This window comes from Pleuronectes platessa, chromosome 12 (genome assembly GCF_947347685.1).
Source record: "Pleuronectes platessa chromosome 12, fPlePla1.1, whole genome shotgun sequence".
Taxonomy (NCBI): Eukaryota; Metazoa; Chordata; class Actinopteri; order Pleuronectiformes; family Pleuronectidae; genus Pleuronectes; species Pleuronectes platessa.
The window spans coordinates 19,017,337-19,040,641 of record NC_070637.1 but is presented as its reverse complement, the minus strand read 5'-3'; the positions used below and the strand labels follow the sequence as shown (position 1 = coordinate 19,040,641).

The window sequence follows — 23,305 nt, the reverse complement described above, 5'->3', positions numbered from 1 at the left end:
ACCTACCTCAAGGCTATGATCGAAGGAAAAGCTGCAACAGGCTGGAACATCCTGTTTTGAACGTAAACACTATTATGCAGTCGTTGCTTTCCTCTTCCCCCCCCCCCCCCCCCCGGAGACCAATGATAATGACAACAAGCGTTTGATGCAGTTTAAAGGGAGAAACCCCTGTAGACGTAAAGTCTTACATTCTAAAAACAAAAGGTGGCAGGTGCTTGTCCAAAGTTCTGAAAAAAGCGCAGACATAAGAGAGACGCGATAGGAAATCCCAGGGAGGAACCAACTTGCCCGGCTGATGTTGTCCGTCTGCCTCGCAGGTCCCCTCTGGTCACTGCTGGGTTAGAGGTCAGGGATATTCCACGACTAGACTTCCTGCTGTTGTGTTTGGAGCTGGTGAGCAACATCAGGGCATTGCACAGATGTCTAGTCGACTTATCGTATTCCTCAAGCTGTTGGTAGACACTGTGACACACTCATTTGCTCCCAAAACTCCCTGCAAGCTCAAAACAATGACGTCCAAGTGAGTGAGCTTGCTTCTGAAAGGTGAGGCAGGAAGTGAGTGTGGAGCAGCAAGCACGACTTCTAAAAGGAGACACTCTGGAAACTTTCAAAGCTCATTCAGACTTTTGATCTGCAGAAAGTGAACCAATTCAACTCTGAGCACAAAGCACGTAACCTTCATTAATGACCACAAATCACACCAGACGTACGGGTGCAGCTTGTACATTTATTTCGTGTCCATTCTGTCAGAAGAAAGTCCTTGTATTCTTGCTCCTTCACAACACAGCTCATAAAAAACACTTACTTAGAAAAATATACACTGATAGTAGGACTGAAAACTTGAGATTCAGTGTTTAATTCAATATACAATTTGCATATTAAGAAACTACAAAAATCTGAAATGGTGGCTTCGATTGAGGCCAGTTTTTCTTGAAGACATGACCGGGAGAGCAAGCATCTGAAAGAAGGCACTGTTAATTTCTGTCTGTCAACTCCTCATAAAGCTTACCCAGAGTCTACATTCAGCGAAAGAAAAACAGATTTTCATGTGTGCACAAAAGACAAAGAGGAAGGTCAAGGGCAGTTCTGTGAGAAGACGCTTCTTAGACGCTGTTTTTTAAACCTTGACACTCCCACTTTCTCCAAAAAACAAACTCGAGCTAAATACAGAGGAGCCCAGCTGGTGCTACAGTACTACAAAGCTACGGTTAGCTGACTGTGGAAAGGTCATCAGGTCGAAATGACAGGAGGGGCTAGGAAGTTCTCTGAGGACTAACCCTCACTTTCCCACTCCTGAGTTAAGCTGAATGTCCCTCGTCAACAAAAAAATCTAACAGTCACTGTTTTTTGATTCAAACAGTAAGAATGTTCAAGGCAAATGTGTCATCGAGAAGCCACGTACTTATTTCATTATCATCTTTATCACTTTTCTAGACTTTCTGTCATCTTTCCCTTTCAAACCAACCCTCCTCCACTTCATTTCTCACAAACCCGTCTTAAGAGCCATCTTTTGGTACATCGTGCATTTCCTGCAACAGTCCACACACACAGTCTTTTAAAACCTCCAGTAAAGTGTTCAGTTTCTTTCAATCTGGTCAAGATCCAGCTCTCCTCCCAGCTGGAAAATGTCCCTCTGCGTCATGCGATCACCCTTCCAGAGGGTGCGTTTGTCGGCCATGACAGCGTCAGGAGAGCCGGGCCGTGAGTCCACGCTGCAGGCCGAATCACTGTCCAGCTCCTCGTAGGATGAGTCCTCTTCCTCGTCATCTCCAGCCACTTCCTGGGGGGACTCCAGCCCTGGTTCGCACACACTGATGAAGTCTGAATCTGGCTGGCTGGAGGTCTCAGCGGAGGGAAGTGCGAGGCTGGACTGGCGGCCGTCAGCGGCTGAGAACCCGGGGCAACTCAAGCTCTGAAATGTCTGGAGTTTCTGCACAGAGGAGACAATGAGAAAAAAAAACTGTGTCAAATGCTGGATTTAGCTTGTGTTCACTTTCTGACTATACAAGCAGGAGGGTTTGTCTGGGAGGTGGGGGGGTCAGGTTTTCCCAGAATGTCAGTTTGAGATTGGGTTTCAGTTCGGGCCGCCAAAAGCTGGCCTACTATCTATGGCCAGTGAACATGTAAACACACACAAGCCATCGAAGAACAAACACAGAAAACAAAACCATCTGGGTTGTTCGAGAAAAACACACAAAACGCTGGGATGCGTTGCAAACCGCAACGGTATCTAGTTCCCAACTGAGCCTGAGGCCTATTTATCATGGTGGAAGCCGCTGTGACAGAAACACACCAGGCCAGAACACACAGCCCTGTGTAGCCAAGCAGGACATTTCTTGTTAAAGTCCTTGTTATTCACCTTTTTTCTGAAGACAAATTGTAATTCTGCACACGTGGTTGGGTTTTCACACTCACAGTTTGACCTTAAAGGAGATTTAATTCACTAATAAGTTGTCTCCTGTTTCGCATTCATGTCCTGAATTCCTCTCCGCAACAAAGACGAGCAGCCATGCAGCGCAGCGAAGGGGTTAATGATCTCTGGAGTGCCCCAGTAGCAGATGTTGGAGGCATGGAGGTGAATAGAGATGAGGTTTCCACTATAGAGCCTGGGCTTACATGACCGACAACTCTAATGTTCCCTAGCATGTGTGAGGACATTGCTTTTCCTGTTACAATGAGGTGGGAGTCTCCCGGTTCTTGAGTCTCCGAATTTTCTTTTTTGTCTGAGTGAAGGGGCTCGCTCACTCGTCGCCGGATTTACTTTTCATGTTAGCTGTTCAAACACAGGTACTTCATCCGCACAACGCTCGAGGTGATCGTGTGAGGAGGGGGAGGCCTCAGCTGCAGTTACCCCACAGGGGTGGAGAAAGGGGGATTTCTGAGGCCTCTCTTTCTCTGTTCTACCCCTGTATTACCCCGCTACTAATTATCACAGCAGAGGAGACGAGAGGAAAAGAGGAGGGGAGGGGGCAGAGCGGTTACTCCACAATATGCTTTCTATAAAATCTACTCAGGCTGGGATTTGGATGGGTGTGGTGGTTGGTTGGGGGGGAGCAGGGTACGATTTCGGCTGTGTACCCAGCTCTGCCTGTGTGCTTTTTCCTTTTTTTCACTTGAGCATACCCCCAACCAGATGGAATACATCATCATTTAAAACACTTTAAAATCAGGAGCTTTTAAGAAGCACATCAGTGATGTAATACTGCATTTCCCCAAAAAGTTGAGGCACTCACAATAAACTTAGACTTTTAGTCAGATTTGTAATAGCCACTAGGCAAAGAGGTAAAAATCCAGGGGGCTGGTGCACCATTATCACTGGCCCTGTCAGCTTCCTTCAAGGCCTTATCTCTTTACTGAGTGAAGAAGGTTTGATACGTAGTTTCTTAAACACTTTTTATATGTATCTATTGAAATCCTCTTCATGTTGCAAAAGATGAAGCTGAAGCAGAGACGATAGCCAGAAGTTGGCAAGCGAAAAGGTGCATTCTAGCAGAAAGTGGGCATTCATGTGTTTTGGGGGCGTAGCTTTGACAAGAGGGCCGATGGGAGGAGGTGGATTGTAATGGTTGCATATTTTCAAAGTATCGCCACTTACTAGCTTTTCCAGAATTACCAACCCTAGCTTTAAACCATCCCCGGTATTGTGAGTTTTTAATTTTTGCTATCTTAAAAACAATCACATCCAGTTTATGCATGTAGCACTTCTGGGATATCGTGTACATTAGTTTGAAACTTGAGAGGGAAGGGTCAGCTATTGTCAATGAAACAAAGAGAAGAACTACTGAAAATATATCAAAAATTTATTAGTCTTTAACGGCATTATTACCAACCACAAGCAACACAACCAGAACTCATCCTGTAATAATGTTATCTTCAAGACGGGATCGAAAAAGGCAGCTGCTCTGAGAGAGGCACAAGCCAAGAGGTTCTCCAAATGTCCTCTTGATAATTAGGGCAACCGATAAACAATACCCTGCTAACTGCTACGGCAAAAGTCCCACTGTGCACAGGAGCAGAAACACATTCAGTATAAAGAGAGAAGTGTTAACAAAAAACACTAAGAGTCATGCAGGTTCTTTTCTATAGATCTATGCAGATTAAAAATAGTCTAGTCTGGCGAAACGAGGACTGATAAATCACATCCTAAGACAAACTGCTCTGAGGAGCCTCGACAGCAAACAGCTGTAACAAAACAAAAGAGAGGCCAGAGGTGCAGGCGAAGACTTGACAACCTAACTCATTCTTGACAGCCAGACGACATATTTGCACACCTCAGTTATCTGTGTTGGTGTCTGTGTGTAGACGTCTGTGGCTCTGTTTCCGCTATGTCTATGGAATTCACTGTTCCATAGAAACAATGCATGGCCGATAAGAGCAAACATGCCTTAACGCAAAATGAAAAAAAAAAGAAGAGATAAATGCAGCATGATTACGTAGAACAGATCACAGGTACTAAGTGTGACCGACATTTGGGACAAGTCACAACATGTCTTTATGTCCATGGCGAGCGCCGCACCTCGAGACGCCCACCTGGGTGATCCCACAAGCCCGCGGGGCTCGACGCTCAGCTATGATCACCATGTCTGCCATGCCAGGAATGGAGTGAGATGGAGGGAAAGGAGGGGATGAGCCGCGCAGCGAGAAGTTGGGGCAGCGAGATGATATTAATAGAGAAGAGTGAGGTGGTGGTTTGCCAGTGTTTCTTTTGCCTGGCCATTTTTCTCCTGAATTCACAGGCGCACACACTCACAATTTTAAGCACTCACTCAACACGCTGCCTTTTACCACCTCTTCTGCTAACACAGCTAAGCCTTTAATTCTTTCTTCCAAATGTAAATTGATCCAAGTGAACTCGTCACGAAGACAACTCGCGTTTGAATGAAACTGACCAGGTGGGCCGCACACGGGCCGTTTCCTCAATGGCAAAGTAGGAGCTGTGTGAATCGACTGAGAATCAAGAGATAACGTTTCCAGTGTGACAGCTCGCCACAGACTCCCTTCATTGTTTTGTAGAGGGAAAAGAAAATGAAAGGGGGAAAAGCAGTGCAGTGAATTGAAATACATGGCTGACAGGGAGCATATCCGATGAATTTTATGGGGTATTGCAAGTTAATCCCTGCGGTAGTCGATTTATAGCCTGATTAGCATGACATGCATGCACAGAATTCACACCCTCCTTCATTGGTGTGGTCAAAGGAATCCAGGGGCCAAATAACACCATGTTCCACTGACACACACACACACACTGGGGTCTTGTTACGAGTGAACCCTCATAGTCCTTCAACACCGGAGCCTCCAGCACAACTGCATTTATTGTCCCGCAAATTAAGAAAATAAACATTTGACTCAGGATACTTATAAAGTTTGCCCTGATGCATATTCACCAACTACTCTTGTTTCTCTTTACCTGGACTTTAGACTGTGTTACTCATCCATGCACACATAAAATTGAGGAAGCATTAAAAGATATGAGAGGGTGTAATAACTCCTAATTGACACCCCAGGGCAGGGACGACTTCAGTCCTCACTAGAACCGACACAAGTTGTAACCAGCCCTTTGCTTCCACATCATCACTTCCTTTTCCAGATTGTTTGCCAGCTACGAGCTTTCCCTTTCCCTCGACTGTCACTGAGACGGACCACCTCGTTAACCTAAGTCAACAATGTGACCCTGCAATGGGAGTTTGGGGTCATTTTATTTATTGAGACATAGTACAACCATGCTTGTTTAGGATCCTGGGTGCACTAGATGCAGCATTTTACCTGCACTGGTTACAGACTCATAGACCAAAATCAAGTTATCAGGAGTTATGAGGAGAGAGAAGCATGGGCGTTAAGGTGTTCAAAATGAAAGTGCATGTGCTGCGAATGTCCTGCAAGAGAGTGCATGCAATCATGTGGAAATAAAACTGGAAAAAAACTGACACGTGAAACGATGGTTCTGCTGATTAATCCCTGAGAACTGACACTAATTTCACAATCATCTGCTGACGTGTGCTCCTGCCTTAAAGCTCTGGTGCAACCAGAGGTAACATAAAACTGACTCCATGTGTGTGTATATGTGTGTGATCATCGTGCTTGATTTTCCCCTCTTAGCAGCTGGCATGACTAGAGGAAACATGCTCGCTAGGCTCCATTACCAAAGCCTTGTTGATCCAACCCTGGCCGGGTCCTGAGGGTGAAAGGCTCACAAATCTTCGTGAAAAGGAAGGGAGGGACAAGGGATGCGCCGGGGGTTCTTTCTAATAAGAGTCTAACAAAAAGGACAATATTTCCTGAGCAGGGGGTTTGTTGAAGCAATGATTTAGCATATCATATGAATGACATGCTAAATCATTAGAAGTGCAGGGGAGCAGGGAGGCATGGGTATTAGTAGCTGCTCAACAGCATTCAAATAAATAATGAAACAGGATGTGATATAAAAATCAAATAAAGATTTTTTTCTGGGCTCTGTATAAACATCAGAGCACTGCCAAACACAAAAAAAACGCTACGTGTCATTAAAATACTTTTACGGTTCTATTCTTGGGCTGGGTTTGTCCGGTGTTCATTTATACTCTCTGGCTGTTCCTCTGCTTCCTCTGACCTCACGTTAGAACAAACAAACTCTTGTTGTGGGGAAAGCAATCTGTGCATCTAAATATCCCCAGGATTAATCACCTTTGGTTGCTCTAGCTGCAGAAGACAGGAGGCCTAAAAAGATGGAAATGCAGCCTAGGAGTTGCAAATGAAAGGTGAGGGGGTCGAACCTTTCGATAGACTGTTTACCCAGCGGAGTAAATTAGATGACCAAGTGCAGCCCGGCTTGCTAGAGTGTGGCGCTAGGCAGCGTGACCGAACATGAGGAATGCTTGTTTAGTAAGTGCCACTCCCTGAGCTGGAAGGAGGGAGGCCTGAGATCACTCAGCCCTGAAGCCTCGGACCAACAACCCAGAAACCTAAATCAGCTTGATTCAATCCAGCCCCTGATCAGACTCAGAGAGAGAACGGCTCAGTTGCTTTTGAGGAGCTCTTGAACTTGGTCCTAGAACAAAAAGGTATTTGTCTGCGTGGTAAATGCATTTGGTCCAGGATTGAACCAAACATAATAGAGCCCATTTAGCAGCAGGACAGCCAAATTAGAAATAAGCTAATGCTGATTTATGTTTAGTCAGTGAAGAAAAGTGATCCTAAACTCTGTAAAATGAATCAAATTATAATAAGACACATTCACATGAATTTGGGTATGTGCGCTTGTCAGTGTTCAACATGTCCAGCTAACCTGAGTCATCTTTGCCAGGTCCAGAGAGGGCCGCTGCTCCTGGGCATCTTCTGGTCTCCTGCGCTTCATACCGATCTTTTTGTCGTTAAGCACACACGGCTGGGACCGGCTCCGAGATAGAAACCCCGTGCCCCCAGCTCTCTGGCCGGCTCTCCTCCCCAGCTCTGGGGTGGAGTCTGTAGAGCTGGCCTCCGACGCCTCTTCCCTCTGAAGCTCTGGCAGGCTGATTTGTTCGTGGGACAGGGAGAGGGGCCTGAGGAAGTGGTGATGGCTGGAGTGGTGATGATGCGAGTAGGGGGAGGTGGGGGAGACTGGAGAGGCAGTGAACTGAGGGTGCAGAGGCAGTCGCTGGTTAAAGAATGAAAAGTCAAGGCCTCCATCTGAAGGGAGGCTGGAGCACGAGGGCAAACTGAAGCTGGAGCTACGCTGAATGGTGGGGAAATGACCACCGGCGAAACCCCCTCCTCCCCGAACACTTCCCCCACTGTGGCACCTTCGTTTCTCCACCGCTGTCCACACTCGGGAGCCCTGGGGCCTCCATGATGAGCGGAACCCACTGTACTCGTCAGAGAACGACAGGGAGCGACACTGCCGTTTGCTCGGTGGTGCCACGGGAGCTTGGCTGGTGGCTGTAGTGGTGTAGTGTGCGGTGGTGGACGTAGTGTCGGCATGGGGGCTGGCTAGGCTGCCGTTGACTATGCTGAGATCCCTTATCAGACTGGTGATTGCCGTGGCGCTGCCGGGCTCCGTGGCCCAGTGGCAGCTTCCCGGCTCAGGCATCACATCCCACAGGCTTTCCAGACCGGCACCAGCCTGGCAGGGAGCTCTCTGCTGGATGGCACAGCTTCGCCCCAGGTCCAGCCACCTGTCTGCCTCTGAAATATAAGAAACATACATTCTCTCATTACATACACTCTCATTGACCTCAATAGCAGTCCTTTCTCTCTTTGTAATCACTTGCATTACGGTAATTACAGCATAATGTGGTGTAGCTTAAAGGAAGGCAGTGATATCTGGGAGGAATATAAAGTTCTTAACTGACACAAAGGAACAAACAAACAGGAAACAAGCTTAAAGAGGGAACGGTTGCTGTAAGGACACGCTGTTTGGAAAAAGAGGGAGATTATTTTCCACTAACTGCAGTTAGGAGGTATTTAACTACAGAGGAACTAAACATACACTTAAGGTCATTTAGGGTGGTTACACTCTGCTATGTACAAAAATCAACATATGAGCTTTGGAGCATTTTAAAAAGATTATCATCAGTCATTTGTTGTAAGAGGAATGACAGGTTTAATTTAACCTCATTTGTAACTGTGCAGGAAGTTGAAAAACTTTAACAAAATGGACTACAAGATGAAAAAAAGGAATCACAGAGCATACAGATGAGCTTCGGAGAGCACCGTGCTTAGTGCCAGCTGTCTCACCGTCCAGACTAGAGAGTCTATCATGCACTCGCGGGACATAATACACCTACAGCAAAGTGCCATAGTGGCCTGAGCTACCAAGCCAAGAGGTGAAGTTGTGAATCCATTGAGGCTTTTTGGCAAACAGGGAACCTTGCCGATCCAAAACCCATCCTTTCGGGATGCTTGTCTCTAAATCTGGCACACTCTCGTCCAGACTGGTGGACGGAAATCATTGTTTTGGGCAGACAAACAATGCACGGGGGCTACAGTGACGACCTGACTGGAATGTTAGGAAAACAACTCCACAAAAGGGAGAAAGGGATGAACTTCAAAAGGCCACCCTTTGAAAGCAAGAGACAAAGTGCTGGTTGAACCAACAAGACATGCAAGACCATGTTAATGTCAACATAGAGAGTGGAAATAAAAAATCCATGCACGTCACCACGTCTCCCCCGAGAAGAAAGACAGACGATTGTGTCTTGTATTGACAGTAGCATGTCTTTTAACACAGGGGGTAATTACTGCAACGCTAACAGAGCCAAAGGGAAATTGTTGACATTGGCAACAGCATATTCAATTACTGTTCACTCCCATGAGAACGGTGTGCAATGTTGTGTGGAGGCAGGTGCACCCTGATCATGAGAGGGGGAAGACTGACAGACGGAGAAAAGGAGAAGTGACTGAAGCCAAGTGTGACAGAGGGGAAAAACAATGAGTCTGTTAGAGGGAGGACCGCTGACCTTGGTGGTCCAATCTATCAGAAAGGATGAGGGGGGGGCAATTTGTTATCCTGTTACATTTGTACGAATCTAACAAAACCCTCAGCCGGTTCACTGTCCAGACCTTAAGTGAGAGCAAGAGACAGACAGGTGGAAACTTAATTTATAGGAGAACAGGAAGGGAAAACAGACGGATGGAGATAACTCACCAACAGATCCACAGGAGAAAAGGGTGGTCCCTCTGCTCATGGTGCGGAGCTCGCTCTGTGGAGGACAGAGGGGTCGACAGTCAGGGAGATACAAAAGTAAAACCGACAATAAATGAGAAGTTCACTACCAAATTCCGCATGTTTTTCATTACCCCGGTGGAGCTGAAAAATAATTTTATTTTAGTTTAATTCTTTTAGGATAAAGGTTAGTCACTATTTATCCTACTAGGAAAAATCCTCTTCACTACATCTCAGTGGGAAACATTACACTTTGAACTATTGAAATATATACATTACAGCTTGTGTATAATTACTAATAATTAAGATTTGAATAAATCAATAATGACGGGCATATTTTACCTGCAATACAAATCATCCAACACAACACAATAATTCACCTCATTGGCTACAACTTTGAAATGATAACTAAAGCTGCACTAATCTTTGCATTGCCAATTGGTCAAATTACTATTTATAACATGGGTGTAACTTAAAGCAGTTAACCCACAGATAAGAAGCTTCTTTCACTATGTTTATGAGTGTGTGTGCAAGCTGGTAACTTAAGTGAAGCATTAAGCAGCTAAAGAGCAATAGGTATTTTCCTAAGGAGTGGTGGAGAAGAAAGCTGAGCAAAAAGGAGAGTGGATGTTGGACTTTTTATTTCTGATTTTGCTCCATCTCGTTAAAGGTCAAAGGTGTTTCACTAATTATGAATAACAGCTGACATTTAGGCTAACAAAATGTATTAAATGACGACGCTTTGAGTCAAATTTGAATGTAGGGGCGTTTGGACACTTGGATGACAACACAGGAGCCGTACGAAGCTTTTTATGTTTGAAGATGTGGTCACCATTTACTTGGATTTGGCTGAAATGTGGTTTACCCCTGAAACTCCAAAAGTGTTTTGTAGACTCAATCACTTCACCCACCCCTCCATCAGCATAGTGGTGAGTTGATAATGAGCGAATTTTAGATTTTGGGGGAACTATACCTTTAAGAACATTTCTTCACTATTGCCACATAGTTCTTTTAAGCTTGTGGCAGACTCACAAAACTGTTTGGCTTAAAACATAGAGAATGATTTCACATGATTGCTGGATGATAATTGTACACAGTGGAGAGCCTTATTTATAAATTTCACACCACACCGGTTTTATACTGGAGGTTTTATGAAGAATGAAGGTGATTCAGAGTATGAAAGCGTTTTGTCCTCACACGCCTTTCTTCAAATTAGAAACCTATCTTTTCTCTGTTTCATTCTTACAACAGGGTGGTGTCTGCACAAAGTACAAAAGGAAAATGCCACAACACATTGCTCTGACTCACCTCGAGGGTTATTACCACAACAGGAAAAGGAGATTTTCTAAAACAGATTCAGGCCTTTAGCATAAGTGAAAAGATTAAATCAAACCAGATAATAATGTACCTAGCTCTACTGTTGTGCTATCTGAGTAGAGTGGTGAATAATAAAATGTAAATAATCCTCCTTATTTTACGTCTAGATTCTTAATCTGGGACTTGTCAGATCATTTACAGTTTTGTAACACTAAGGGGCAAAGGGGTGAAATTAAGTGTTAGAGGAGCCTTGACATTTTTGGAAATATAAGGTGTATCGGTTTCATGCTGGTCCGGTTCAGAGATACAAGTCTCAGGGATGAACAACATTCTTCTCTAAAATATTCTCTCTGCAAATGTGTTCTGCTGGGCTGGGAAATCCGGTTGAGTAATGGTAACTGTGGGGGCCATACCACCCTTTATGAATCAGACCCCTTTTACCCTTCATCTAGATTTGATGCATGCTTTTCCACTCATCAAAACAATCTCATTTCTTGAATTTTCAATGTTAATATCTTAATCGTTATTTCACTGCCACAATAACGACCTATCAGATTGTGGTCTGACACCGCTATTCGCACTGTGCAAGTGAATGTACATGACGATCAGTGGCATCTGTCGCCTGTGGATATGCACTGATGTTATATAATCACCGGCCTATTCATTTCACCGACTGCTGCTTATCACATGAGACGTTGTGCAGATCCTTGATCAGTGTAACCATAGTCAACCATAAACCGGATTGTTTTGTGTGACACGTTTCTCTCACCAGCCGTCTCTCGATGCTCTTGGGCCTTACATCATTGACACCCTTCTTCTTTTCCAGTGTTTTGGATAAAATGATCACCATGGTAGCACGCAGCTCTGCTCCAATCCGTGTGGGTGAAGAAGAAGGCAGTGGGCGGCCATCTTAGATGAGGGTGGAGGGCATGTCGTGCATTTAGGCGAAACAGGCGACCGGTTGGTGACCTCCCATCTGCAGAGCAAATCTCAAGTGCTGAAGACGTAGTGGCAGAGGTAACAGGGCGTCACTCACACTTCAGCCGATCCCTGTTGTATAAAAGAGATTGGGTTTAAGAAAATTAATTTAAATACAAACACTCAAAATCTTGTATGGTACGTTTGCAGGACATTTTCGAACAAGATACAGATTTCATATAGTTTAACGTGATATTTCAATAACCTGCTGACGACAAAAAAAGTGGTGCAAAGCTCATCCAAACCCTTTAACTTTCCATCACCCAGTTCTAGTACAATGAGATGAGATGCATGCAAACCATAGTTACTGTAACCAGACCAGATGAATGACGTATATAAATAATATAATCCACTTAATTAAAGGGCCCCTCTACTCAAAAATGTGTTTTTAATTCAACCTTTCGTTGAATGTTTTGAGTTTCACATTCATTTGCTCTGTGGCCACTTTAAATCAGAGTGAAAGGCGTGCAAATACAAGCAGGATATTTGTAACATTGCAACTAGTTTGGAATCCAATCATGATTCCGTGTGTGACTTACTCAAGTATGATGTGGAAACAAGTACAAATCCACTGAGTCTACGAGTAATACTGTTAAATTAACCTGATTTTCATACTCACAGTTGCATGAGTCCTTAATGTGGGAAAATAATTATTTATAACAAGGTAAGTTTTAATTTCATAGCTTTGAGTCGTTTTAGTTTTTAGGGGAAGTTTCAATCTTGAATCGTTTTGCTATGGTTTCCTGGTTGAACGAAAAGATTGCTCAGAGGTGTCAGAGTTGTTGCCCAATCAGCACATATGTGTAACTTAACTTTGCCATATTAAAAAAGGAGTGCACACAATGGTTTCTAAAGTTTGCTATAAATGCGGCAGGTGATGCTTAATGTTCCCATTAGTTAAATATGTTGGAAGACATATTCGTCATAAGTACTTTATAATGAAGTCAATTAATATAATAGGCACGTATAAACCCATGTCATCTATGTCAGAGATTTCTTCCACCAGAATGCCGAGAATGGCCTTCTCAGCTGCCGTGGTTGCTCAGGGTATAAAACGCAAACCGGTTACATTCAAGGTGACGTTTTGCAACATGTTGTCGAGACTGAACGCAGCCCAGCCCTTCAAAAATAAACAAGGCAGGTTATTTTTATCCTACTATATTTGTTTTGTTGATGACAATAATGCATCGTTTGTTGTGGGGACACCCTGTATCAGAGTAGTAACAAAATATACTATATCTATTTTAGCCCAAACGTTCTCATTATGTCTACCCTCTGATACAATTCTTAACAAATATATATTTATTTGATACTAGTAAGAATTGAAAAAATATACAAACTGCACATATTGAAAATATATAGGCCTGTATTTTCCGAAACATCTCTGGTCTGAATCTAATCTGTGACTTCTGACCTAAATCAACACTTTAGATACAGTTGAAAGTGCTGACTGATGTTTTTCCATTAGACGTTTATCACCCTGTCACTTACAGCAACCCAGCATCTCATATGCACGCCTATAAAGCTACTGTCTGCGTAAACAAAACACGCTGCCACACGGGGAAATTGTTTCCATATCCCCTGTAAATGATGGAACATTCTGCATGTGAACATGATCCAGAATCTAGACATGCTGTAACAGAAAGCCAAGTTTAGCTAATCCGGGAAAAGACACCACTCACATCTCATGACTACAGAAGTGGCGAGGAAACATGCATAGAAAAGGGAACATGATGGATACTGTATGGCGCTGCGGTTGCCCTATCCACCGCCTGCACCACCAGATGGTAAAGCACAGACAGTTGCTGCTGCTGCTGCAGTAAACACTAACTCCTGAATGCTTGAAGGGAGTTATATGCAGGGCAGATGGTCCATATCCCTTCTTTCTTTTTTGGGACAAACTTCCCCTGTCATGCCTGCTCTGCTTAGCCGTCCTGATCCTGTACTTAATGCATAGGAAAGATCTCAGTAGATGATGGGCAGGTTCAGTTATGCTGTCTTTACCCTTAGTGCGAGGGGTAAAGTAGAAATAACTGCAGTGACCTTGGATATGAGCCTCTCTCCTTCATTAGCCAACCACCAAACACACTGACACATTGAATTAGAGAGTATAAGCATGGTTCACGTCCCCCAGTCGCCTGGTGGCTAATGACAGCTTTCCACTGTGGGGCAACACATGAGGCTAATGGATCTTCCAGGCCTACTATGCTACTCTGCTCGTTTAACATGTGGTTTCCTGTTAAGTAAGGGTTGTTGCACTTATATAACACACTACAGAGAGAGAGATGCAAGTGTGCGCTGGGTTATCTTGAAAAGTGAAACGGGGGGGGGCAGATAAAAACAAAGATGGAAGGAGAGTGTATTCGTTTCACAGATTTGATAAAGCAGTTTTATAACCAGTCTAGTCATGTCTTGTTACTTCACTTGTCATCTGTATGCCTTCTCCTCTTCTTCTCCAGCCCCATGACTACATGAGGACTATAAATGTTTCATGTAGGCCTGCCTCGAACCAACTGCTAGCATATGACTCCCATTATCTCCATTTATCCCGGAGACTCATTGGAGCACAACTGGGCCTCCGCAGGCAAGAGGGGCTGGTGTTGGTGGTGGGAGTCAGAGGAGAAGGGAATGTTCTTCTTGATCAGTTTTGCAGATTACTTCCCTGATTAGGGTTGACACTGAGTAATGGGTGGGGCGATGTAACAGGGTTTGTGTGTGTGTGTGTGTCTGAGTTGAGGAGCATGACGGTTACTGCATGTTTAAAGGGTTGTTACAGTTTTTGCCGTTTGACTGATTCAGTTAGGAAGTGTGACGTGTTCCGCCATGGCTTAAGCTGCACCTCGACAGTGATAAAAAGAGTGTGTATGTGGTGCGTCTATGCACATGCATGTCTGTTTATGCGAGCCTGCACTTGTGCGTGCGTAGTGAGTGGCAAGTGGGGTCATGGGAGAGGGCAGAGCGAGTGTGAATTCAGCCCTGGGTCCGTGCTTACTTAATGAACTGACTCCTCACGATGGGGAAACCAGAGCTTAATGGAGACAGAACTGTGGTTCACTTGTGCAGGGCCTCGTCTGATCAGATAAGATTTGCACTGCTTAAAGTGAATCTTGCCTAACCTACATCTCGCTGTATGAAAACCCTTTATTGTCTGAGTGAGACTGAATGCGGTGCTTCTGCCTTCAGCTTAATTCAGTTGCATGAACTTTGACCTTTTCAAGAGCGCTGCTGTGGTTTTCCAGTTTGAAGATCAGCAGTACACATCAATGAAAGCACAGAAAGTAGAGCAGTAGTAACATAGTTGTCATTCTTCTTGCAACTAGGTGAGCACTCAGTAGAGTCAATACCCCCGGCCAAGGCCCACCAAATAACACCCTGATATATATCACTCCCTAAAATATGCCTGATTTCTTTCATCTACATTCATTGGTGAAATCCTCTAAAAAAAACACCCTTTCTCTCAATATTAAAGAGGGGGATAAAGAATTCCTGTATCCTTCCCCTTCTGATCTTGATCCACACCAAAATGTCATGGGTTTGTTCCTGGTCCATACCACATACATCTGCCAACTGTCATGGAAACCTGTCCAGTTGATTTTTTTGTAATGCTGCCAACTAACAGACAAACATCGAGGAAAACAACCTCCTTGGCGGAAGTAACAATGCCCATCCAAAGCAAATGTCTAGTGAGCCTTTCCAGACAAGATGGAGCTATAGCTTTTGCAACGTTGTGTCAAATCTGTTCTCTGTAATTGTGCGATAAGTCGTACAACTCTTGATTAGCACTACCTGGAAGGAAAGCTTCGCCATCAAGAGGAAAGCGAGCTATTGTTTGGGCTAACACATCATTGTAGGTTTGTGTAACTAGACCTGACCTCCACAGTGGACTAAAAATCGAATGGTAATTCTGGTCAGATTTGTGTACGCTGGGGCGCAGACAGCAGCTCTTGGTTTACAATAGCCAATGACTCAGGAGGGCACTAGAAAGGGCAGCTAAGATAATATGGCTCTTTGCCCAGACTGTGATTTGTACAGGCAGATGAATAGAAGCCTATTTGGGGCCCCCTAAAGCTCTGTGACGGGGTGTTTGGTGTCCATCACCAATTGGCTCTGGTTGCCGCATACTTGTGCAGAGCGCGTCTGGTGTCAAGACTTTGATCGGTGGCTACAGCTGAAAGAAAGCAACTCATTTCATACTAATGACACGATGGAGGAGCAAACAAACAAAATACTGCATGGGTGACACAGGTGGAAACTCCAGATACTTATGTGGAAATTGTTAAATGTCCGTTTTTTTCTGGTCAGTCTGGGATTACCCGGACAATTTATGTTGCACGAAGCTGGACGTTGAGCTCAGTTGTTAACACAGCCATGAGTAACAAAAGTTAAAACATCAAAAGGAAATGTTTTGCGCATGCAGGATTTGTGTAAGAGCTGGTGAATAGAAGTAAGAGCCACTCTTTTGTGAATGTCTGCAGTGTGGATTGTTAATTCAGGGTGAACAGACAGCCACCTCTCTTTCATATAATGCGACGAGGTCGTAAAAATGGTCCTAGAGAGGTCAAGACATACCACTGAATCCTCTGGCCATCACCCTAGTACCCACTGGCAGGGGAACACTGGCCAAAAACAACACACCATCCCACCACTAGATCTTCAGAAGTGCATGAACAATGAAGCGCTCATTCAGTCATTGTCTTTGTCAGTGGTCAGGTTCTGGCCTCCTCCTGTGGATTCCCCCAAACGTTTCTCTAACAACGGGGACCATCAACCTTTACATAAACACAAGCCGCACTTAAAGCAGGCAACTTAAAAAGACCATTTACTTTATTTCAAACTGTCACCCTTAACAACACCTCTGCAATGAATATAGAGGCAGGAATCATAACTCAGAGAACTTCTTGGGCCTTTTTCTCAAGAGGCAGCCTGACAGTCCAGTCTAGGCTGAAGTTCCCCTCATTGCTCAGCCTGTATGAAGACACACGAGCATAACACCCATATGAGAGTGCACTTCCCTTTGCAGGGTACGAGTGCCGCTTCCCTTGTGGTCACAGGCTGCTGCTGAACTGGGTGGGGAACGTACAGATTTTATTACCAAATACATGCAGGGAGAAATACACGAGCCTTGTGGCACAGTGTCAACTTCACATATACCTCCTCATTGACCCTCACAGCTTAAATAAAAAAGAGGGGAACACCCTATACACTAGTGGAACAAACATCACACCATCATTTTACATTGTCGTTTACAGTAAGAAAGCTACATCGTAAAGTAAATGGGTCATTGGCTCGTCCCCACTGTGTTTACTTATGTGATAGCTTTACGATACGGTTCAATTAACATATCTGCATTTATGGATTTACTACCAGAGGGTAGTGAGTAATTTAAGGTAGAACATATAAGTTAACATCATTTAGGTACTTCACAATTAATGCATTAAAGCATCAGTGTTGCAGGATTTTTCAGATATCTCTGAAGTCCGGTTTCTCTCTGACATAAAGCAGTTGCTAAGAAGTACACCAGTTTCAAGAATCTAATAATAAAAGGAAGCCATAGCAACCAAGCAGAAAACATGGGATAACAGTGACAACTGTTGATAAAATTATATTTACAGGAAACTGGGCTGTTGAACGTGGCCAGATAACCCAGCTGCAGCGAGGTGACCACCCCTGCATCTCAGACCTGCAGTTGTTAGCAAGAGTCATGAGAAGCTTGACAGGCGTAGCATCAGGTGTTTCAGTTTGAGTAAAAGAACCTATGGGGCCTCTTGCCCCCAGGAGTGACCTTCGCATGCCAAGGCTCTCCACACACATCAGGTACCCCTCTAATTACACTAAACCCCCTCCCTCCGTCAATCCTTGCCTTTCCGCCAGTGGTTTCTTCCATTACCCATGAGTGCCTGTTCTGTTCTATGCAAACTAACCAGAGGCCTAATCCATCAGGGATACATTACATGGGAGCCCCCAGCGCTGCTAGCAATCCCTTGTGATTGCTCAGCTAAATGAGGGAGACCATGCCGCTCCTATGCTGTGTAAGCAGGTGATGCTATACAGTTATCACTACCAATCAACCAATGAAGTGACATTAACGCCATTACATAATGCCAAGCTCAAGTTGTGGAGGTGCGTATGGTCAAGTTGAGGGAGAGTGCATGTACGGCTGGGAGAATGAGCGGCATTCCTTTGGTCCATTCATTCATTCATGCTCCGCTCAACATATGGACTCTCTGACTGCTGCGTGGTGTGTAGCAGGATGCAAAACAACGCCAGGCATCAAATCAAGATTTGCGAGTCCGCTGAAGGTGTGTCATTGAAGAGCTAGCACTGAAAAACGGTCGAAGACAGTGCGGAATGACAAGTTTTTGAGTTTTCCATTTTCTCAGCTGGACAGGAAGAGTGACTATTAGGTTTTTTTCCCCCCACATGTCACCTTTAAAGCTATGGTACTTGTGGGAATTATTTTTCTTTTATCAAATAATCAATGTGTAGGCAGTATGTGTGATTCTCGCAATATACAGTAAGTAATGAAAATCAAACTGCTGTGGTATTCAACTGTTACACCACCGCTGTGTTATGATTTGTACCATATGCTGGGCAATGGGAGAGCGGATACAGGATACATCTTTTTACTTTTACCACAGTCTAAGTTGGACTGGAAGTTGAAATTTACTCACTAACATACACAGACAAAAATTGCCAAAACCTTTTCCTCACCAACACATAGATCATTAGATCTCTACCTGGGGCATTGAGCCAGGATGCTAATTGGTTGCTAATAGTGTCGCCTGCTGGTGTTCAGTCTGGTCTGATGTTTGAAATAACCTGCAGGTGTATGTAATACATGATTACAGAACCAATGAGCATATAGCAGAGATCAGCCAGGAGTTGTAACATATTTCCTAACAATAATTGGCCTACTTTGTGCAGGCAGGATGGTCAGGACACACTGGTTCGTTTTCTAAGCCTGGGTTTGCACAAAGAACCAGTTTTGTAGGATCTAGTACATTAAGCGCCAGGTTCGTGTGAGGTACATATTTTGCGGTTAACTGTAAAAGTTCTATATCTTGGAGGCAAAGCTCTGGAAAAACAGTTCTAAAAATACTTGAAATTAGGCCGTCTGTGCCAAAAGCTTTAATTTCTCTCTTTTGTACGGGAAGCAACTTGGGATAGTGGGTTCTAGCTGGGTCCCCAGACAAGTGGACCCAACCACATTGTTCAGACAGGAGCTGTGCAATGGCTTAAGTAGAAGCTGTACAGCAACTACTAAATAAAATAAATGGAAGAGTGCCAACCACTGTCATTCATAACTGAGATGTTGAGATGACATAAGGCAGCAAAAGACAAAACATTATCTAGACTATTTGCACACACACACACACACACCTTTTGCAAGCAACATTTTCTGCCAACAGACAAACACACTCTGCATAACAAATCCTTGCGAATGAAGCGTCTCTTATTTCAGACCGAGATATAAAAGACCCCGAGGCTACACAATCACGGATTTGAGAATCGAGCAGCTACGAAAACCAACAAACATGAAACTCCCGATGAATCCTAACTCTCAGCCAACAGAAACACAGTGGGACGTGTTGATGGGAGCATTCCCATTGCATCCCAGAATGCCTTTCATCTCTAAGTAGAGTCTGGTGCCTGTGTTTTTGGGGGGTTGGGGGAGTGCTTCTCTGGTGTATGTGAGAAAGCCTCTTTTCTTTTCAGCTTCAGGTCTTTGGCTCTGTGGGAGTCAAGATGCCAGACTTACAAATCCATCATGTTAATGGGGAAGGAATATACAAAATGAGATATGAGCACTGAAGCCAATATGCTGTGAAATAACCAATGTAGTGGTTTTTAAGTCCCTGAAGCAGAGTGGAGCGAGTGTGTTCGAGGCAGCAGCAGCAGTTGTGACTGCAGGTCACACAGCAGAAAGGGAAGCTTCTGAAGTGAATAGAGAGTAGCATGGCTAACAATCCCTTTTCTGATAGCTTTGCATAACGCCTCGGGCCAGAGGAGCAGAGAGAGAGAGAGAGAGAGAGAGAGAGAGAGAGAGAGAGAGAGAACGAGAGCCACGGTATTAGAGGAAGAGAAAGACAAACAACAGGAAAAAAAAATTATACTGAAACACACAGTGGGGAAAAACACAGATGCTGACAGAGGGAGGAAAAGTGGCAGTGTGTGCGTCAGTGCACAGTCTGGGTGCGAGTTGTACACACAGACGGAGAATGGCCCAGCAGCTCAGCGCACAGGGGCACACAGCTGCCCACGGACAGAATAGAGCTCTAATAGGGCCTTTCGCCTGCAACACAAAGACGCTGCGAATGTGCGTGTCTTAAGCACACACTGCAGCGCAGAGTGATCCCCCTTTAAAAACCCACCCGCCTTGATAGCGTCCGTAAATTATGTCTATAGCACGTCCCAAACAAGTGGGAGCAGGCGAACAATGCCAAGGCTGTTGTCGAGTACAACCGCAGTGCAAGTGCATCAAGTTTTGTTTCACTGAGAACTACCAAACAAAAGAAAAAGGGATTTTTAGCAACTGTTGCTCGCTTCTTCCTGAGGAGTCCGATCATGGGCTGAGTGTCAAACCTCTTTTAAAGGCCAAACATTTTCATAATGCAGTATTAAAAAACTACCATTCAATGATTGATTTTTCCTTTATCAGTTAAGTAATCAGTCATTTACAGATTTAAATCACCTTTATTCAAAGCTCTTTATGATAGTATTAGACAATTTGCATAATGAAAGCTTACCCCAAGCAGAGTTTCAAAACAAACAGTTTGTTTTGGTAGAGCTACAGAAACTTGGTACTGGTTTACAAATTCAACCCAGTCCTTGTGATAAAATCAACACAAGCAGTCAACAGCACATTTTGCAGGCTCACATGATAGAATCTGATAGTTAAACATGCCTGTTCACACCGAGCTGTGACATTCCAGCACTGGTTTATTTTGGAAATCAAAGCAAGGTATATAGTCATCATAATCTTCCCCAAAACTGGGGAGGCAGATTGAAAATGCTCACAGCAGGTTTCCTCTGAGCCTAACCAGTATTTGTGAGGCACCCTCATCAACATCCCCTTTGTAATTAGACACTAGAGCTGACATGTAGAGAAATCTCTCGGCTTCCCCTCCCGACTGCAGCTACACTTTGCATTTGTGAGAGTGATTTCTCAGCAGGATTCTTCAGACGACTACTGACATTTCCTGTTTAGTTTACCAAACCAGCCTCCCCCTGTGAGTCAAGGGCAACCACTGCTACGGTGGCAGCAGGAAACATTTGCAGGTATTTTCAATTAGGGCGCCCTGGTGCCAAACCAGTTCTTCCGTGGCACTGTGTTTATGGTGTCCACAAAGATCAACCGGCTACGGTGCAGTGGTAGAAAGGGCAAAACATTAGCACCAACAGTTACCTTCTCACCATATCCACCAAAAGACATGAAACTACACTGATAAATAGGCCTCTGTGCTCCATTTTCAGCATAATTGGCTTTCATTTTCAACCGAGTGGGCCATAAAGTAGTTGTGGAATGAGAATGAACCCTGTCCCTTTGATTGGGACACATAGCCACTGATACACCCACACATAACTCGATATAAATAAAAGCAGAATAGACCTTCTTCATTTGACAATAACACACTTTTAGGCTTTGGGTGTGCACACTCTTCTCTATATGCCTGGATGTGATGAGTTCACATTACAGACGCTCTTATCAGCTCTTATCAATGGGGGCAAGCTCAGTTTCATTATTGCGTCGTAACACAAATTCAGTGTATGTTATCCTCTCTGGCGTTGTCATGACAGGGACTAATAACAGTGTAGGTTACTTTGAGTGGACTCTTAAGCTTGTGGACTTATTTCGCTATGTTGCTTGCACAACAGAAACTAAATTGAGGAAGAACGAACGTGGCTCATGGCTTAAAAAAATTTTAGGGATAGAAAAAGAATGCTCATAAACATACTTTTATTGCTGATCAGCGTTTAAAGAGGAAATAAGGCCATAAATGAGAGGTGGAGACTGGTGACAGATCCACACAACCAGGCCTCAAAAGTACTGGATATGACAATATCACTGTTTCATTATTTCAAGTTGGAAGACAGATTTTTGCTCCTGAGTGAAGGTTTTGGTTTTTTCTATGCGAGGGGAGAATGACAAACACTTTCCACACTAAAACAATCATGTGTTTGACCTCTTTGCACAACTCATACACATCACATTAACTTATATTGAACTTTTCTCATTGATTATTATTGGTATTGCTTCATTTTCAAGAGTGATCTCCTCTCAGAGACTTGTGTTGTGGAGCTGTGTGTGTCCACTCTGCCTCCTCTGCCCTACAGGTAGCATGCAGTGAGCTTTTATTAGCACGGCTGATAGATGGAGGGGAGTTTGCTGGGCCACACTGAGGCTTGTGTGCAACCCCCCCCCCCCCCCCCCCCCCCCCCTCTGAAAGCAGGTTATGGTGCACCAACAGTGTAACTGTGCAGCAACAGGTTGGTCTGACGCCTGAGCAGCACTTTAATCCTCTCATATTCAGACATGTTTTCAGACGCTCCAAACAAAACAATTGATCAGGTCCAATACAGGTTGCAAAATCACAAAGCTGGAGTTTAGGTTTAACAGAATCCTCTGCAACGAGCTCAACATGAAGCTGAGTCTAATCTGCTGTAAAGGCAGGTTGACATGTACAATGCATTCAATGGAGTGATGGAAGGACAGAGGAGGGGGGGAAAGGCAGCACGAGCAGACAAAGTAAACTCCACATGAGTGCAGCAGGAGCAGGAGCAGGAGGAGGAGGAGGAGGAGGAAGGAGAATGATGTCTGAACACAGCTCTGAAGTGGGATCTGAGCTACTACCTGGCCAGCAGAGGCTCCCTCGAAGTTAAGTCATCTTCACCACGGACAAAGCAGGTGAGGCCATTTTGTAAAAGGAATAAAAGGAGTCAAAGTAAAAGATGTCGGAGGCTTCAGTCAGAGAGTCCAGCTCCGGACCGTGAGCAGCTGAGAGCAGCTGAGAGCTCACTGACTTTCTGCTCATGCATCGATTGTAACCATATCCGCGTCCGGGCGAACCACGTCAGCCGGGGCCAGGGGTTCCGCTCGGAAAGGAAACTGACCCAGAAGCAGGTTAAGTCAACAACTGCAACACCAATTTTAAATTTAGTTGAATCCCATTGGTCTTACTATCGATTTAAAACTACAAACAAACGCTCAGTTTGTTATTTACACCCAGCGTGAAGTTTTGTGTTCTGACTTTCACACCCCTTCTGAGTTGGTACGTTCCGCAGTGGTCCTCCCTCCAGGCATTTACGATGCTCGTGCTTCTTTTTTATTGTATTATTACTTTTATGCTTTTTATGGATGTTAATGGTGCAAATAGCTGCAGCTTCGTGTGAGGG

General features: G+C 44.4%; 1 protein-coding gene across 1 annotated transcript; it reads right to left on the bottom strand.

The window, feature by feature from the left end:
- Window positions 1-713: 713 nt before the first annotated feature.
- On the bottom strand, window positions 714-22,951 carry LOC128453326 (protein FAM53B). The gene is made up of 5 exons (XM_053436155.1): window positions 22,764-22,951; window positions 11,703-11,983; window positions 9,599-9,653; window positions 7,262-8,136; window positions 714-1,930 (listed from the first exon to the last, which is right to left on the bottom strand). Exons 2-5 carry the CDS (start codon window positions 11,781-11,783, stop codon window positions 1,577-1,579), a joined length of 1,365 nt encoding a protein of 454 aa, XP_053292130.1. The 5' UTR covers window positions 11,784-11,983; window positions 22,764-22,951; the 3' UTR covers window positions 714-1,576.
- Between the last annotated feature and the right edge of the window lie 354 nt (window positions 22,952-23,305).

Coding starts and splice junctions, on each gene's coding strand:
- LOC128453326 (XM_053436155.1), bottom strand. CDS start 11,783: ATGGTGATCATTTTATCCAAAACACTGGAAAAGAAGAAGGGTGTCAAT. Junction 9,654..11,702: donor AGAGCATCGAGAGACGGCTG/GTGAGAGAAACG, acceptor TGTCCTCCACAG/AGCGAGCTCCGCACCATGAG. Junction 8,137..9,598: donor TTTCTCCTGTGGATCTGTTG/GTGAGTTATCTC, acceptor CTTATATTTCAG/AGGCAGACAGGTGGCTGGAC.